Below are 18,927 nucleotides of genomic sequence, written 5' to 3' on the forward strand. Positions count from 1 at the left end.
ATCATGCTGGCATCAGAAATGCTGGCAGTGGCTCATGCAAGTGCAGCGTGGTGCCTATGTGCTCACCGAGTGTGAGCAGCTCTCCCTGCTGCTGCTTGTTGCTGCGTCGAGGGACCTGCTACTGCAAACCAGCCCTTCCCACCGTGAGAGCGTCGGGGGTCTCTCTGCCCAGATAGCTCTTGCCCAGCTGCACCGGTCATTGCATGGGCTGGGGCCAGGGCACAGCACTGGAGGAGGGCGCATGAGAGATGCAATCAGGTCCCTGCTGCCCCAGGGGAACCTGGCTCCATCCCCAATCTCTGCAGCATATCCCTATTTCTGCTGGGGTGGGGTCTGACATATGGAAGATAAAAAGAGGACAGCATCTCCTAGTGTCACTTGCTTCTGCCTTTTCATAGTTTTCCTTTCTGCTAAGCCTGTAGTGTATCCCTGCCCTTTACTTGCAAGCTCAGGCTTGCCAGTGGACCATGTCCCTGCAGAGGGAGCAAGGAGGGAGCCTGAGTGAGACGTCCCTCTGCAGAGACACAAGAGGGTTCCATTCAGTGTTACCCCATGAAGTCCTGCTCCTTGATTAAGGTGACCCCCTGAGGAGGGGTTTTTTCACATCTGAGCCAGTAAAGATTATCCTTAAATTGCCATAAAACAGTTGGACACCAAAAGTCCAGGAGAATTCAACCCATCCTGTCCCTGCAGCATGAGATACAAACCAGTTTGTTCCACTTCTTGGGCACATAGAGACCAGAATTCCTGAGTACAAATTGTGCTGGAGTGCTTTGGATAGCTGCTGCTTCTGGGAGTAAATGATACCAAGACACTAAATTCTTTCAAATGTCTATTCAGCGTGACATCAGTGCTGGCACTAGGAAGTCTGTGTTGTTTCTCCCACCACTGTCTGCTTTTTCACTGCTTTATGCAGTCCAAAAGCCACTAGTGTTGCTGCTGATTGGAATAAAACGAAATGTGGAGTCCTGTCAGAGACTTAGGATCATTTGGGGGGGCGTGGGGGAAGAGAAAGAAAACAAAAACCTGGAATAAATTTCACTGCTCGGGGGAGGTGAAACCAAGAGCCCTCTCTAGAGCAGGCGCTGTGTGAGTATGGGTTTCTCCTTAGTCTCACTGCTGGGCCAAGCCCTCCTCCTCATATTCCACTTGGATTTCAGTCCATGCTCTGTCTTGAATGAAGGGAGAAATTAAAAAGGCTGGTGACTTCATAAGGTGGAAAAGTGTTCATTAGTGAGAAAGTTAAAACTACCAAATCCTTCTGAAAAGGCCCATAGTGAATGCCAAGGTAATGTTTCCATAAAAAGTGACATTCCAGGTTGACTCCTAGCTAAAAAAAACAGTAATGATAACATCCATTCCTCTAGGGAAGGATTCAGATTCCTTTCTTGCCTGATGTATGCAGTCTTGGTTTCTAGACATCTGTCTACTTAATCTGTTCTCATTGCCGTAGTAGCACCAACAGCCAAAGCGTTTGATATCTGTCTCTTGACACCATGCCTTGAAATGATAATTTGTTCCTCAGGCCTCAAAAAAAGGCCGGACCTGGATGCTTTCCTCTTCCTAGTGTCCTGGGGCCAGCCTGTCCTGCTGGCAGAGGAGAGGACTTTATCCCCCATGCTTCTGGCCCAGCGCTGCTGGTAAATATCTAAGCCCGATGCAACAGCCCCAGCTTTGCGGGATGGTTGTCCTCAAAGTGTTTACATGGATTGGACTGATCAGTGACAGTTTTGAAGGTTATTCTTCATATAAATGCGGCTGCCCAAGTAAACAGAAAACACCCCCCTTCCTTTTTCTGTGGGCCATGCTGAAAAAACTTGGAGTTATTTTATAGGTTGTAAAATTAGAGCTTGATCTACATCAGTTTTTGAATTGCTACAATATGCTTCCCTGACTCTGGTTGAGCTTCCACATCTTAAGCATGTGGAAAATCTTTTTGCTAGCCTCTTGAGGCAATCTTGTGCAGCTAAATACTTTGGTTTGATGAGAAGAGCAAGGGGTCAGGAATTAGGCAGATAAGTGAATGTGTATGAGACTGCAAAAAAAGGAGCACACTTTTGAGGATATAACCAGCATTTTTGCTCAAACCGCAGTGCTGAGGAAGAGGGAGGACAAAGGAGGAGTTGAGTGTATAATAGGAGAAACAGCTCTCTGTGTTTTCTAAGTGCTTTGAGGGTGAATGAGAATCTTCAGAGAAATGCATTTTGCACCCAGCATGGCTATGAGATAAAGCACATATTTCTGTTGTGCCTGTGTGAGCAGAATAGGCACTGTCAGTCCTGCCAGCTGATAACGTGCCATTATCTAAGTAGCTTCAGATACAACATCGTTATCTAATAATTAATTTTAAAGTGCTTATTTTAAAGCTTTCCCACCCATGCACACCTGCTGTTTCTCTGTAGTAGATTCTCAATTTCTGATGTATTGAATGCCAAGGGGATTGTCACAGAAAAAACTAGTAGTCAAGTGAAAAAAAAGAAAAAAAAAAAATTTGCTCCCTCTGTGTACTGTCTCCTGCTTTCCCTGTCTATATCTCTGCCAAAATGGGCAGCATTCATTTCACACCCAAGTGAGCTGGGGCTTTATGAGATGTACCCATGCGCTGCAAAACGTGGGCAAGGACTCGAGACAGCGGGAATGCACAGTCCTACGGGGGCTGACCCAAAGCCTGCTAAGGTCAGCGGGATGCTCTTCACTGTCTGCAGTGGCCTTTGAACTGGTCCCATATTTATTGTGCTTCAAATAATAGTGATTTGCTGTAGGGCTCTAGTGCACTGAGCTATATCAAGCTCTTTTATTGTGGATTGGTCCAGCAAGGTACAATTTCCTGTAGAATAACCACATACTGTACGATGCCAATTATGCTGATTTTCTGTTGCTGTCAAGTACTGACTAATAGTATTCAGGCTCCGCTAGTTACACAGGGTGCATGCTGATCCTGTGATACTGGTCTTCAGCACCAGCCACGTTTTCTGTAACTCCTGTGCTATCTACAGGATTATGCATCAAATTGAAGGATCAGACATGTTGATGCTATGACTCTGGTGTGATGGACATCTGTCCCAGAGCTATATGTGGAGAGCCCCCATTAGGTCTAGCCCCTACAGAGAGGCAAGTCCCTCCCGGGATGGAGAAGAGGCATGGGGTGCACTAACAACATAGGCTGTAGGAGGGCATGGACATTGAGGTCACCTGCTTGAAGCTGGGATGGGGTGTCACCCCCGTGCCTCTGGCTGTTAATAGGCTGAGCTTCTGGGCCATGCTGGATCTGGGCAGTCTTCACATCCATTTGTACATTCCCATAATTATAGGTGTAGCAAGGTGCTTGCAAGTGGTGCTTTCCCCACCCTTTGCATGCAGAGCTGGGCCCTTGTTCTCTGCTTGCTCTGTACCGTGCATTGAGCTGGGTTTGCCAGTCGTTACAGTGCTTCTGACATACTGCTGCTGTTGAGGTTTTTCCAATGTAACGGATGCAGAGAACATACAAGTTACTATAGTCCAGTGTAGCTTTCTGTTACGGGAATGATAAAGGACAAATTATTCCTCCCTGTGGGGGTTTTAGGTGCTGTTATTACAAGGTTCTTGTATTCCCCTGGCTTTGCTAAGCTGGTTTGGCATCTTGCAGCAGGAGATGCTTGGAGGCTGTGGGGGTGATGCTAAGCAGATGTGATACAGATCTCTGGGAAAGTCTTGGAAAATTCCTTGGATGAAAATCATTGCAAGTGGCTCTTGATTGTCTGGCCTGACCCTTTACCCAAAGCATACACTTGCTCATTCCCAGACTGAAAGATGGCTCTGTTATCTTTGCTCCTGATCCACCAGGAATGTTAACAAAGCTGCCTCAGAGCCAGTTAGAAGGAATGTGGTGCTTTTGCTCATGTGCACAGCCATATGTGTGCACTGAATGCTGCACTCATCTGCTTCTGTGATGCACAAAAAGACTCAGTCGCTCTCCCAAACACTTTCACACCAACACAACCACATGCATACGCCCACTGATATGCATCCATTCTCCTACATGGTTATTCTGCTGTCTGAAGACAATTTTTGGTTCCCCTGTCAGTGGGCATCACAAGTCCCTTCCACCCTCTGCCACGCAGGCTCTGCACGGCCCTGAAAGAGAGCTACAAATTCACAAGAACTACATAAATAAATAAAATGGAGACAGAGAAACATGCAGAAGAGTGCCGCCCTGGATGGTGCCAGAACAATCCTGTTCTGCATCCCCTGCCAAACTTCAGTCCTAAAGAAACATCTGCCATTTAACTCAGCTTGGGTATATTTTTCTTTCATTTAAAAGAGCGCCCTTATAAACATCACTTCAGCTCAGGGGAGACATGCCAAAGATAATTCAGCGTTGTCCTGCCTCTGTGTGAGCGGTGGCATGCGGAGAGGTGTTCACATTTCAGCTTGCCTCCCAGGAGGGCAGGCTTTTCCTTAAGTTCACCCAGGTCCTGCAGTGAGGAGATGCTAAATCTCTTGGGGCTGAAGCTGTCTTGTACCATGCCAGGTAGACGGTTTTGGCTCAGCGTGGCTTTGGGCAGAGCTTTCAGGTCTCCCTGCTTGTACCCCATTACTTGCTCCCTTTCCCAACCAACCTGGCAGATCCTCTCTGTTGAAAATTATTTCACTCAGATATAAAGAAAACATAGAACTGTGTGTTAGTTTATGCTAAAGAGAAGATTCAAGAGGTCTACAGTGAACTGTTGTTTCATGCATTGATTTCAAAAGACTTCAGTAAGGCAAGCAAATATTGTGAGCTTTTCTTTATTGACAGGGATGCAGTGGTACTTGTTCAAGGTCTAGACCTGGGACAGGAGCTCACCTTGCTGCAGGAGAGGCAGACACACTGTTAGTCCTGTTCAGAGCTAAGCAGTTTGAGATACATGCTTTTCTGGAGGAGTTTGCTAACCTCCAGGAGACAGATGTCCACAGCCCTTCTCCAACCCTGTCTGTCAGACTGTTACCTAAAGCTGCAAAAGTCCTTCCCTCCATGCACACCCTCTCATCTCTCTGTTTCACAGCTGTGCAGGGAGGTTTGCTCTGGTCTGATGTTCCCAGCTCCTCCCCCAGAGGAGAACTTCTGCAGTTTGCTGAGCTACAGTGCCAAGTAACACATACAGATGCTTGCAGGCTTATGCAGAGAAGCCCCACAAAAGCCAGTTTCTACAGTTTCTAAACCCTTCAAAGCCGATTTTCAGGTGTAGCTTGTAGGCTCGGATTGGCTATGGGCAGCTGCAGTGGGTGTTAGTGCAGCACTGGGTAGTGCTGTGGATACTTCAGGCTCCCAAAGCTGCAAAATTCAGCTTGCCTCTCTAAGGAGAAACAACTGCATTTAACTAATACTAGGGTCATCTGACATTAGCTGGCTTTCCTTAGCCAAGATATGCAAAGTGATAGCTAATCCATTTGGGCAGCATTTTTACATGTCAGTGATGGATTTACCTGACCAGTCAGAGAAGCTCCAAATATGCCAGTGCAGCTCTTCCATAAGCACATATCCAGAGATATACATTCTTTTCACAGCAGGGCAGAAAGGCTGCTTTATTATTCATTGGGGGGGGGGGGGGAAAAAAGGGATATTTACTGCAATGACTCTGGAGGCAGCTGTATAACCTGGCTGGGGCAGGGCAGAGCCATCCCATGGAGCTGCTAGGAAGCGGCACGCACAGAGCGAGGTCTTTCTTTCCTGCTGCAGAGACATCTCCTGCCGCTTCCTTACTCAGGAACACAGATGATGTGTGCTATCTATGTATGAACATCTGACACAGTGGCACCAGCTTTGTGCAGGATTAGAGCCTCTCTGTAGTAAATACCTTTGCTTTTAACTTTAGCAGCTGAAATTTGTTGTTTGTATCGCAGCTGCTTTTGAAGTCATCGGTCACCTTTGTGGCCCCGCTGGACTGAACATCTATACAGGCTTTGCAAGAGGTATTCAGTGTCCTGGGGAATTTATGTCCTAAATAGGCAAGAGGGACAAAGGTTAGGGGAAAGAAAGGGCAAGTTAGTGACAAGAATCTTAAAGACAGAAAAATTAATTGACTAGCCTGGGTTCACATGAAACCCAGTGTTGGAGACAGTTTAACTAAATTTCGTCAATTTCAGCCAAGTGTCTTCAGCACATCCCCATTGCTCCCCTCTGTTCTTTGGGGACACACTGATTTCCTGGTGTGGGGAGGGTACAGGAACCACCTCCTGTCCCTGGGAAGGGTATTTTGTTGTTCAGGTGTGGCAATATAGGCTGAGCTTTTGCTTTTCACCACCAAGGCTCTGAGGAGGTTTTTTCCTCCAATGAAAATGTCTAAAGCAGGTATTTGTGATTCTTAAAACATCCAAGATAATACTCAAGCACTCCAAACCCAGGTATTGAAGCCTATGGGCTTCTCTTTTCAGTCAAGGATTGTAATAGTCTAATGTTCCCGTAGAATGGGAGAAAGATAGCTTTTAAGTCTCTGGTGGCTGAGTACAGCTACTTCATGCTTTACAGTCAAACTTTTTCTTTTAACCTGGACAGAGAGTCTGAGGGTGGCAGCTGCATGCATGGGATGGAGCCCTCTCCCAGCTGGGCATGGGCATACCCCTTACCTCCCAGCCCAACCTCCCTGGGCAAGGGCAACCATAAAGAGCAACTACAATGGGGTCTGCATGAACACTGAGTGTCCAAAATCCCACAGCTGGTCCTGCTGCATGGTGCTTTGGTGCTGGTTGTTTTCTCTAAAGGTTATTTAGGCTTTAGCTCCATCCATTGATCAGGAATAGCATAAATTAAAGCTCCTCTCTTGCTGCGGTGCAGAAGTGTGGCAGCATTAGATGTGTGCTTCAGGGTATGTTCTCTTGCAGGTTGGGCCAAAAGCAGATCTTTTCAGGCATAGCTTTCAAATCAAGGAAGAACTTTTAGACAGCAGAAAGCAAATCAAGGCCCAGCAGCTTACAAAGATGTTTTCTTCTTTAATTAGCTAAATTAAATTGTAATCAACCCACCAGCTAGCACCGATTAATGAGGGATTGCTGAATGGAAAACTACTCTTACTATTTTTGGTCCATCAAAGCTGAGGACACAATGTTGTTTTAATGAAGCCAGATGGCCAAAGCTGCTGCACTGAAATCCAGGCATGAAGGAGAAGGCTGGAATAGCACAGGAAGTTTCAGCACAGGCTGCCCTTAAAGAGAGGAAACACAACATTTTCTGATACTCCAAGGACTAGAAAGCTTTGGACGTTCCACCTTATGTTATACTGTTTTGCACTGTTTCTAGCGTGACTTGGGGTAGACCTCACATTTGAATACTGCAAGTCCTAGTAAATGGATTACTTTACCATTCACGAGATCATTTGATATCTTGACTGTTATTAATGTGGACAACTGAAATACTTGTTTAGTGGAGTGAAAGGGTCAAAAATGTTTTGAGTGGTTTTTGGTTTTGTTTGTTTGTTGGCATAAATTGGTACGACTGCATTGGCTCCAGTGGAAATCAACCTATTTTTATTGTTTAGAGGCTTGGCCCTGTAGTTTTTCCTTGGTAAGCATACTTTGCATGAACTGAGAGATTCATAGCCTCAGTTGAAAACATAGGATAGGCAGACTTTGTGCAAAATTCAACATGTATTTCTTCCAGAGATCTCAACCTGAACCGTAATACATGTCTGTGTCAGTCCTGGGCTCCCTGCGTGGTTTGGCCCATGCCCTTCATAGTCAGACTTTCTTTTCCACAGGCTACCTGCACACTTCAGCCAACACCAGGTGGGACCCACCTGCTGCTCCGCTCCTGCCTTACTCCTCTCCAGGTTTTGCTAAATGTTGCCAAACTACATGAATATTTTGGCAATACACAAGACAAGTATGAAATCCACAAAATTCTTGTCCTCCCTTGATTTCAATGGAGTCGCTTTTCTTATTTGAAGTCAGGTTCAGCATCTCCAAAGTGGACTCCCTGGAGTGCTCCCCTCTGACCCCCCCCAGAGGTTGTCCTGCGAGGGCAGCTGGGTCAGTGGCTGCTGGAGCTACTGGGGCTCGTGGCACGCTGTGCCTTGCTGCTGTAGCCTGCTTGTCCTCGGTACTGAGCTCTCTCCAGTCCCTGTTCTGGGCCTAGAACAGAAATTTGCCTCCAAGGATATCAGAGAGTACTAGTGACTCACCAACTCACATAGACATTTTGGATGCAACAATTCTGTTTGTAAAATGCTTGTACTTAATGAATTAATTATGTTACACTCTCCTTCGAGCAGTAAACTGTAAACTAAACAAGTAATCAGCAGGAGGCTGGCTGGGTGTGTTTCCCTTAGCGTTTTGAATAAACACAAACACAGGAAAAGCTGGAGCGCACTGTTGCTGCCTAGTGTGCTGAGATTTGTGCACCAGATTCAATAATTGAAAGCAATTGAGATTTGCTGGAAAAGAAAACCTTGGAAGGAGTGTTGCTATGTTCGTTCCCAAAGCATGTGGGTACCTGCTGCCACTGTATTATGGATGAAACCTCCCTCCCTTTTTTTTTTTTTCTTTTTGAGGCATAGTGATTAAGAGTTAGAAATCTGGAGTTTGATCTGGGGAAGGAGTAATGGCTGAGTGAGGGTCTCAGGATTTGATCATGCATTTTGAGAAGAAGGAAAAAAACCCCAAACTAGTCTGAGTGTGTGCTGCTGTAGCAGGTCCTCTGGGTGCTGCATGGGGGGAGGTTCAGGCATGGCTGGGGCAGATAATTTTAGTGGAGCATCCCAGTGTGGCAGTCACAGCAGATGCAAGTGGGACAGCAGTGGCAAGAGGAATGTTTTTTTCTAGGCAGCTCTGCAAGGTGCAGATTTGCTCTCCAAGATCTGTTCAACCTTTGGCCTCTCCTTTTAATGCCCTTAAGCAAACACTAAAATGAGAGGATTCCTAGGAAGAACCCCAGAGAAATGGAAGAAGATCACCTGTCGATCTGGAAATCCCAGCCCTCACAACCTGGCCATGTGCAGAACTGGTAACCTAGAGCTAAAGAGCTAACCTACCTAGTCCTTGCCCATCTTGAGCTCTAAGTGAAACAAAACTGTGCATGTTGATTTATTGCCCAGATCCTCTTCTGGGAGCATGTGCCAAGTTTTTTCTGTGTGGTTAGAGGTAGGCTGAAGAATTGCTGGCCTGATTATCTCCTAGGGAGCAAGGTGGGATACCTGCACAGGTTAAAAGGGTGGCCCACAGCAGCTTCATCTTGTGCCCTTGCAATCGCTGGCTTGCAGGAACAAGGAGGGGGCTCAGACTGGACGTGGGTTGTCGATCAGCTTGAATCAGGCTCCATCAGTGGTCGAGGAGGGGGGTTTGTGCCTATTATTGCTGCGACTCTGTGAGTGGGAATTGGGCAGAGGGTGGGTGCTGCACCACTCTCCACTGTGGGTGCCCACCCCCTCCAGGCAGATTTCGAACAGAGGGATGCACAGCGTGGTGAGCAGCTGCTCTCTCCTTTGCTGCTTGAACTGCGGGACTTTTTGTAAGAGTCCTGTGGTTTGAACAAAATGGACAGAGGATTTTTAAAATTAAGTGTAAGCAAACAGATGAATAAAACTTCATTTTGAAGTGAGAAATTGTGTTGTTTTGCCTCCTAAAGGCTGAAATGAGGCAATTCAGTGTTTGGAAAAAGAAAAAAAAAAAAAAAGAATTTCCAGAAGGATTCTTAAATTTCTGGGTGGATTTGCAAATAGTTTGGGTAAACACAAACGTCAGCCTTTTCTGGCAAAGACACTATCCAACTGAAAACATTGTCTGGCCTGAGCTGTAGTTCGCTGCCTGTTTCAGCCACCAGAGAGGGTACCTGGCCTTCCTAGCTGGTAGGAGCACCACAGCATCTCTGTCGTGGCTCTTTTTGGACACCCTGCCATGGTGCATTTACAGCTATACTTTCTTTGAATCTTGAGGCATTGCTAAATGCTCCCTGGCTTAAATTAGCAAAAAATTGGAGTTTTGACTTCTGCTACCTGGCATTCAGCTGGTGAAATCCAGTCTGTGGGGCACCGAATGCCCCGGAGATGAGGGGAATTAAGACTTCAGGATGATGAAAGAGCTCCTAGTGTCACCCCACAGAGAGTAAAGATCTAGCAAATAGGGTGCAGGTGTAGAGGCATGGTCTGAGGTGTGCAAGAACACGTCACATGTACACACACATCCCTTTCACACTTATTTCAAATTTTGTTTGTGCAAAAATTGACTCTTGGATCTTTGACTGATGATAGGTTTCTGCAAGGAGGAATAAATAGGATGCAATAATTATTTTATAGCTATCATTAACTAAGCAATTAATCTGTCTTGGAGGAGGCAGTTCCTTCTTTGGACCTCACCGACTGCTCTGGCTCCCCCATTCATATTCAGCAGGCTCTCGTGGTTGAGTTGCTGTTTGGTTTCAGGAAGAGGACAGCTGTGTAATGTTTGGTATCTGAGTGTGGCTGATGCCCTGTAAAGTTAGTTGGGGATGCAGAGCTGGGGCACATGCTGCTTGTGAACTGCTCAGAGCCTTGCTTTTACCTGTAGACTTGGGATAATATTCCCTTATTGTTGCTTGTGCTGAGTGGTGATGGATGTGGGTGTTTGAAGGAGCAAAAAACTGCCAGCCTGAAGTGGAAGTTGAAAGGCTTGAATGAAACGTCTCATCATTCAAAGATGACCCAGTATTGACAGAAGTGTCACCTGCAACCGTTCCCTGTTCCCTGACTTGTGGGTGTCTTCTTTTCTCTTGGCTTTGTTGTGCTGATTTGGCAAACACTCTGCAAGCCCCTGCTGAGAGCACAGCACAAGCTTCAAACCAGAAAGGAGAGTGTGCAGCCCAGGGCTAAGGCTGGTGTCCTCCTGGGGAGGCAGGGAACCCCGGCGCCCTGCATTGAGCCCAGCTCACCTCCCAGGGCATGGCAGGACCTCTAGCATGGCCTCACTTCCACAGCATGTTGCTCATGCTGCTTTCAGGGTGCTTGTCGCACCTACAGAACCATGGCAGGCTTTTTGCAAATATTTTCTGTGAGGTGCATTGGTTGTGGTGGGCTTGGACAAGTTAATCAGAGCAGTACCACTGGGGATAAAGGGGTTAGACTGATTTGCTCTGGAGATAGATCTGCTCCCATGTATTTTGGTAACTCTTTTGTCCTGTCTGCATTGGTGTGTAAAGCCTGGATTTGCAAACCGCCCTCTCATTTTGAGTCTCTGATTTTAGGAGAGATGGACTGTGCTTTCTAAAGGCTGAACCCGTAGTAGCTCTCCTTCACAACCATGGGAACTGCTCGTGCTGAGCTTGTCTTGAGCTTGTCTGGCTATTTCTGAGCAAGCAGAAGTTAAAATTGCAATTACCAAAAAAAGGAAGCCAAACCTTACCTTCTGACCTGTGATTAACACCTGACTATATAAGTGGAAAATGGGTTCATGAATATAGCAAGCTTCTTCACCTCCTATCCATGGGCTCCCTTTTCCTTACAGTGGGGTGAATGATACTTTACTCTCTCTAACAGGCTTTGACTAGTGTGTCTCCAGCCCGAGGAGGGTCTGAAAACTAACAAGTACTGTCAGTGTAGGAAATAGCCAAATATAACGGTATTTCTGCCCCTCTGAAATCAGGAGGGGGCTAATCCTGAAGCAGGACTTGCCGGTCAGTGTGCTGCCCTGCGAGCAGGGTGCAGGTAAGGCGCCCTGACCTGCAGGACCACTGCAGATCATGTGTGTGGAGGCAGTTGGGAACACAAAGTGAGGGGCTTCCAGTTTCTGCAACAGTTCAACGTTAAAACTGCACACACGAGAGTCCTCTTTCAAGACATCTGCAGTCTTCCCCATACATAAAAAACTTTAATCCTATGCATGAGAGAAGCAATTTCTTTTCCAAGTGTATCACCCAGGGAGGCTGGATGCGGAGCTTTCACTGTCCCCATGAACAATGACCATTTAAATGACTTGAAGGGGAATAGATGGTTAAAACCTAAATTCAGTTTCTGTATAAGCAAATGGAGTTCACTGCCAAATGGTGTATCACACTGCAGTTCTGAATTTACTCCTAAGCATTAATTTGCTTCTAATTCTGTAACTTGGTTAGAGTTGTGTTGGCATTGTATTGTTGTATCCTTGCTAATGAGGTAACGGGGCTAATGCAAGCAGAGGACTCCTATACAGATGCTGGCAGCATCCCAGAGAAGGTACTTTTAGACTCATTGGAGAAGTGCCAGACATCATGGAAGATATATTTATACTAATGATGCTTTATCATCAGTGAAAGCCAGGACAGCCAAAGTGTTTTTGGTGTAGGCAGGTCTATATTAATTTTTTGTAGCAGTAAAGCAAAATCATCTCCTGGGAAGGGAACAAGGGATCTCACTAATAGAGAGCTACTGCTTTTATAATTGAGAATATTAGGGACTTCAGATAGCATAGCTTTGCCTGTTGGAAATCAGATCTCCCCCCCCCCTTTCCTCCTGGACTTGGTGATGTAAGTTTGGTCCTTCAGGCTGGATGTTGCAGTTTGTCTATGGATGCCCTGAGAATAACAACGTCAGAAGTTCCCAATTCCTCCTTGGAGGAGGACAGAGGGCAGATACACTCATCCAGGACAGATGATGCTCCCTGACATGGGTGCTTATATGTTTGGGGTCGGTGCATTAGGGGATGCTGAGTGTTCCCTGACTGTGGTACTGTCACAGGAAGCCTGTCTTGCTAACACAAACTGTGGTGTAACTCCACTACAGACACCTGTGTGAATGGAGAATTGAGCCCGGTGCATACATGTGAGCGTAGAATAAATGTGAATACGACCAAAACCAGGACAAACACCCCTTATGCCTCATCCACGTTGTCCAGTCCTACCCCAAATTCAAACTGGATTGCATGTCACAAACATGAGCTGCTTTGTCTTTATTTCATTGTTTTCAGTCCTCATACAACTACAAATTTAGTATTACTGCTCAAGAAAAGAAAGAGCAAACTACATTCATTCACGGGATAACAATTTTTAAACTCTGTGAGACAGCTGATACTATTAAAAAACATGGCCTTATTATAGGCTTTCATTATTGATGGCTACTTGAGGAGACATACACTATAAAATATAAAGATAAAAAGCGAAAGGCTATTTAGATAGATGTCAGCTGAATGTTGCTAGCATCAAATCAGTGGCACTGAAGAAAATGAGAACAGACATACGGCACAGCCTCTGGACTAAATGTGTGCACATTATGGATCTGCTAAGGCTTTGCCTTTACAATGTACACTTTAAATCAAAGCAACATTGAAGTCAATATTGATTGTTCTTGGAGATATGTTTTACCTTCAGGCACTGCTGTTTCCCAAAGGAGCGTGAGCAAGAACGTATGTCTCTGTGCAGTGCTGACTGCTTGTGGACAGGGATCTCCCTGAAATCCTCTGAAACCGGTTCCTCCTTTGGAAGTACCCACTGCTGCTGCTAAGGGACCGCTGTCTGTTCTTCAGGTACTCCCTGTAGTTTTTGGTGAGCAGGGTATAGAGGAAGGGGTTGATACAGCTGTTGCTGTAGGTCAGACAAGTTGTTAGGTAATTAACGTTCTTCATCACCTTGGGAGATAAAGGGAAGGATTCATAATACTGGAAGAGAAGCTGCCATATCCAGAAAGGCAAGAAGCAAGCCCAGAACACCAGCACTATTGTGAAGATTAAATAGAGCACCTTCTGATTTGGGAGCCGCTTGGTCTGCTTGAAGGATGCTGTTTGTGACACCCAGTAAATCTTAGCTAATCGGATGTAAAGGTAGCCAATGATTACCCCTGGACCCACAATGCTGGTACCAAAAAGGATGGTGAGATAGACTTTGTAGGACAGCTTGCTCCAAGTAGGCAGGCAGATGCTTTTGTTGTCCCGTTGCACCAGCTGGATCATGATGAGCATTGGGAGAGTGAGCAACAGTGACACCAGCCAGATAACAACAGCAATGGCCTTTCGGTAACTCTTGGACCTCTTCACTGTGTCCAGGGGCTTCAGCACAGCAAAGTAGCGCTCTGTACTCATGACTGTGAGGGTAAAGATGCTGGCGTGCATAGTGAGGAAGTCCAGACTGAACAGGATGCGACAGCCAATGTCCCCAAAGTACCATTTCTGAATGAAGTAGGTCCCGACGATGAAGGGGATGGTGAGAAGGTAGAGCAGGTCTGCCAGCGCAAGGTTGATGATGTAAATATACATGGAAGCAGATGATCGCAAGTAATGGCACATCACTAGCAAAGTGTAGACATTGCCTGTCACCCCAATCACACACATGAGGGAGAGGATTGTCCCAATGGTGCAGATAGCGATCATGTCCTCCATGGACCCGGTGGCTGATGTGCCGTCCCCGGTGGCATTGGTGGAGGCGTTGGGTCTGATTCTGAACAGGCTGCCCTCGCTTGTGTCTGTCACCATGTAGGGGGTTGCAGAAAAGTGGCTCTCCAGCTCGTCGGTTAGGGACATCCTCCCGGCCTTTAAATGCCAGAGGCTTTGTTCATGCCACAGGGGTCTGAAGAGCTGTTCTTTCTGCTCTGAGAAATGCAACTGCTGGGAGATGGTGAACCATTTCTTAGTGGGGTCTCATCCGAGGAAGATCTGCATTCTCCACTACAGGAAAGACATCAGAAACCAACATATTAGAAATCTGCTAGAGCAACACAAATTATCATTTAGAAGTTACCTGCCCCTGAGTATGTATCTGCGCTGTCTGCACGTACCAAAGGTCTTGTGCACTGAGGCCACTCGTGTGAGGTTCATGCTATCATTACAAGAGCACAGCTTTGAGGAGTGACATGTTGTAGTGCATCCATGGTAACGAGGCAAGAGAGATTGTGTGGATCATTGGAACCGTGTGCTGCAGTCCTTAAAGTTAGTATGGAGTTGGAGGAAGAAAGTGTCCTTCCTAAATTCATAAAGGACACTTACAGACCTAGCAGCATGATTGGTTAAACCTCTTTGCTAAGCTCTTAACTCTGAAGACGTAAAAAAAAACCAAGAAGGGAAAACAAACTTTGGATTTACCATTTGCAGCTGATTTGTCTATTCTATGTGATACACTTGAAGTCCTGTCCAGCATTTCTGCAGTGTTTTCACAGAGCAACTTCCCTTGAATTAGAAGCTCCTGCTATGTTCTGACCTGCAGTTTCAAATTGTATTTGAGTGAGGGAGAAAAAAGGCATTTTATATCTATAAAGCAAGGTGTAGGTTTTACTGTTTTATATGTCTGTAAACCCAGGTTTTTTTATGCTCTCTGTCAAGTGTGATCCCACAGATTTTCATGTGTCCATGCATAGATATATTTCAGACAGACCTGTCTGTGAGTCTGTCTAAACAGCCTTATGCAGTGAGGTGTGAGATTGCTCTGCAGCATGTTAGACAGGTAGTCACTCTTTGTACGTGGGAGCTTTTGGTTAGCTCAAGCTCAACGCTATACAAATCATGACTGTGTTGCTTTGAATTTATACTGGCTCTGGGTGTAGGCAAAGGGAGTTCAAACCTACCTGAGAGAAACGCTGAAGAAGCAGCTAAAATGCTGAAATTTTAAGCCATACCAAAAGCCTGTACCAACCTAAAGGTCACTGCACACAAAAGTGTGTTTGCACTATGAATTTTATGGAGCTCAGATTGTCTCTTTGGAAAACGCTGTGAGAAGAGGTGCTGGACCACCTTGTCCTTGCAGGGCTCAGCAGGCAAAGACTTCCCTCTGCCTCGTTCCACTGGACAGGTTGGGTTTGTTTTATCCTGGGAATTTGCAGCTTTTCCCAGTGAGTTCAGCGTCCCTTTGCCTCCACACCAGCTCTGACTCCTTTGCCTCTTTCCTCCCACTAGCTCCTTGGCAGCAGGATTACAGCACCAGGCTCTCCTCCACTGCCCTTGTGTCAAAGACCCTGACAGTGACTTCTGTAGCACTTCAGGATGAACAATGTTCATCCTCTTCATGACTTGCCCTCACCTTCTCTTCTTTCCTTTACCGCCTTCTGCGGGTGATGGTTGCTGCGGAGATATCATGCAAAAACTCTGTATAAAAAGAGGGCAATCCAGTATAGAGGAATATTCTTCCTCATTTAACAGTTGGGATAGAGGTGCAAAAAAAAGAGAAAAAACACAATATGCAGAGCCCATCTCCCGCCCAAGTCCCTTGGGTAGAGACATCCGAGGGGGAGAAATGAAGCATGGTTCTGCAGTGCTCCTTCAGGACATTGCTCCTCCGGACTGGTCTCCAGAAGCTTCATCAGCATCTTGGCTTTCCTGGACCTTGCAAACCCAAGTCTGCCTCCTCCCTCCCCTGCCATGCTGTGCGATCCCCTCCTGCTTGGCTTTGGGCTACACCGACTTGCTCCCTCATCATCCACTTTATTGATGTTCATGTACGAGCTGTGCCGGCAGCAAAAGTGTCATGCATGAAGGAGACATGGATGCTCAGGGAGGTCTGCCAGCTCCTCTGCCACACTATTGCCGGCACACTTGGTCGGAAATGAATGGCTCTGCATGGGATGCTCCAGCTAAGCCTGGAGCTGGTCACACATGCAACTATCAAGCTCAGTTGGATTTGTGATTGCTCATTTTCAGGAGCATGTTTCCATGGCTCAGGTGCTGTCTTCTTGCAGCTGCCTCACTTTGTGTTCCAGGCACTTGTAGCAGCAGATCCGTGCCGTGCCCGTGCAAGTCTGTGCAGTTCCCTGGTGTGACAGCTCCTGCCACAGAGAGCTCAACACACCACATCTCCCCACTCTGCTCCTCTTCCACTGAACCTGCGTTTTGCTTCATTCATAAAATTACTACAGCACTAATTCAATTCAGACACTTCACCTGTCTCCAGACAAAGACCACAGCTAGGCAAGTTCTCACTCCTAGAGAAGTAAAATTAAGCAAACTGGGGAAACCTTGCATAATTTTAAAGTTACTGTCATTGCTGCACTCGTACATAAATGCACACACTCACACACATGCACACACACACAATAGAGAGCTTGTTATTCCAAGCAGCCATTCAAGTATCTTACGGTCTAAGCAATTTTCTGAGCCAATCTTGCCTTTCCCTCTACATTATCATCACACAGGAGTACCATGCACATTCAGTAGCTGCAAACATAAATGAATTTCTCCTGCTCAAACCTTGCCTTTAAATCCAGCAGATGAAGTTTCCTACAAGAAATAAAATAAAAATGAATCTAGTAGTATTAAAGCTGAAACTTTTAAAAGGAAAAAAAGGGGAAAAAAGAAAAAAGAGAATCCTCCTTCACGGGCAGACAGCGAGAGATCCTAGTGCTCCGTCGCATCTGGAAAGGCAGCGGCAGGAAGGCAGCGTGCTACCTAGCCAAGTATGTTTGAAATCTGTGCGCTGTTAATACTCTCATTCTCTTCCCTTCACTCATGCCTGCTATTTCTGTTACTCGGTGACGTTAGGCATAGCGTGGTTTTGACTGCAGCCAGTGAAGAGCCTTTTTAAAGAAGCAGCATTTTGATAGCTGTGGCTTGTTTAGCTGGCTCCCCCCTGCCTGGCCATGAGCCAGCTGGGGATGCGAGATGTCAAGGCTGTTTGCATCCCAGGACCGGTGATACAAAAAGCCATCCTGCCCCTCCTTACATCGCACTGAAGAGCGCAAATGCCTAACGTTGCCTGAGCAAAACCATTGTGTCGTGGAGAGCAGTCAGGCCAGGGAGGGTTAAATTCCTGCGGGAGGGTCGGCTGCCCAGGGAAACGGCAGAGCTCCTTGATTCAGAGATCAATGCCAAAGTGAAGCCAAAGTTTATTTGGGTTGGATGACATATTAACAGAAGAATCTGTGCGGTGGTATCACGCACCACAGCATCTGAGACATTTCAGACTGGCGGTAACAAAATGTTATCCAGGTTGTTTGGGGTTCAGCTGGTTGCCTTTCCCCAGCGATACTCAAGGATGGTAAGGACAGAGCGAGATCAACCAGGCGCCTAGAAAAAAACACAGCGTGAGGAAGGGGCCAGTGCTGAGAAATGCCAAAGCTAAACTCAGTATTATTTTGATAGCAGCTGAATATTGTGTTGGTTGCTTGCACACGACGGGGTTGCTCTTCCTCCGTGTTCCCTGCTTTAGCTCTGTGGACTACAGGGAATTGCTTCTGATTTATGCCAGTGGGAAGCGAGAAGCACCCATCTCTCCTGGGGTGTCTCCTGCTGGACATGGGTTTGTGGAAGATGCCTGTCAGGCCCATTGCTTGCTTCAGCGGTTTGCATTTGGGCAACCACTGCAATTAGGTGATGCTTCTCAGCTTCCCGGCTCATCCATCCTGCATCGCTGGTATTAACCAAGAGCTGTTTCCTTCTCTAACTCCTTCCCTGGATACTTACGTAGTTTCTTCTTTGTTCTCAACTTTTACATTCTGCTATCTGGGTGCTTTCAGATGCATCTTGTATCTAATCCTGCTGTGTGAACCCAGTTTTGCTTGAGCCACATGGAGTGACTGTAATAGCAACTGGAAAGATTAGTGAGCACCAGTTGTGGCTGTACCTGTAACAGGGCAGTGGGTGTGCAAAGCAAGGCCCCCCTGATATATCTGCTTTTGAGTGTGGTGAGGACTCGGGTTAGGAGCAAATCCTCATGTGGAGGCTTAATTTTGCAATGAAGATAGATTTTATGTTAGCAGCTCTAACAAGGGCTGACTGAGCTCTAAAACCCCAACCCAAGCACCCTTAAATATATGTATTTTGGTCTAAAGATTGCTCTAAATCTGCATTTTGTGGCTAGCCCCTAGACATCTTTGGAAAAGTGTGTTCTGGAAGCTGCTTCTCCTGCTGCTCTCTGGGTGAGATGGAGGTGCCCGTTGACTGCGTGACTCCAGTGAGTGCCAGCGGTCCCTTGGTGAGCACTGATGGTGAAGCTGTTGGCAAAGTGCTGTATTTGTGGGTGGCCCACAGGGAGCAAGAAGGTCATTCATGTGGCAGTCTCCACACACAGAGCAGGGAGAACCCGCTGGTGTCCTTGAATCCCCTTGCTACTCTCTG

General features: G+C 46.5%; 2 protein-coding genes across 5 annotated transcripts in view; one reads left to right on the top strand and one right to left on the bottom strand.

The window, feature by feature from the left end:
* CD7 (CD7 molecule) overlaps positions 1–18,927 on the top strand; it is a 215,884-nt gene that overhangs the window by 102,764 nt on the left and 94,193 nt on the right. The window lies entirely within an intron of this gene.
* Positions 12,823–17,328, bottom strand: LOC142038493 (urotensin-2 receptor-like). Of its 4 annotated transcripts, none has more exons than XM_075043946.1 (2): positions 17,067–17,328; positions 12,823–14,553 (listed from the first exon to the last, which is right to left on the bottom strand). In XM_075043946.1, exon 2 carries the CDS (start codon positions 14,407–14,409, stop codon positions 13,261–13,263), a length of 1,149 nt encoding a protein of 382 aa, XP_074900047.1. In that variant the 5' UTR covers positions 14,410–14,553; positions 17,067–17,328; the 3' UTR covers positions 12,823–13,260. The 4 variants fall into 4 exon arrangements, with proteins under 4 accessions (XP_074900047.1, XP_074900049.1, XP_074900048.1 ...); XM_075043948.1 differs by having other exon boundaries at positions 12,823–14,548; positions 17,062–17,328; XM_075043947.1 differs by having other exon boundaries at positions 17,062–17,328.

The sequence above is a fragment of the Buteo buteo genome, chromosome 13 (assembly GCF_964188355.1).
Source record: "Buteo buteo chromosome 13, bButBut1.hap1.1, whole genome shotgun sequence".
NCBI classification, from domain to species: Eukaryota; Metazoa; Chordata; class Aves; order Accipitriformes; family Accipitridae; genus Buteo; species Buteo buteo.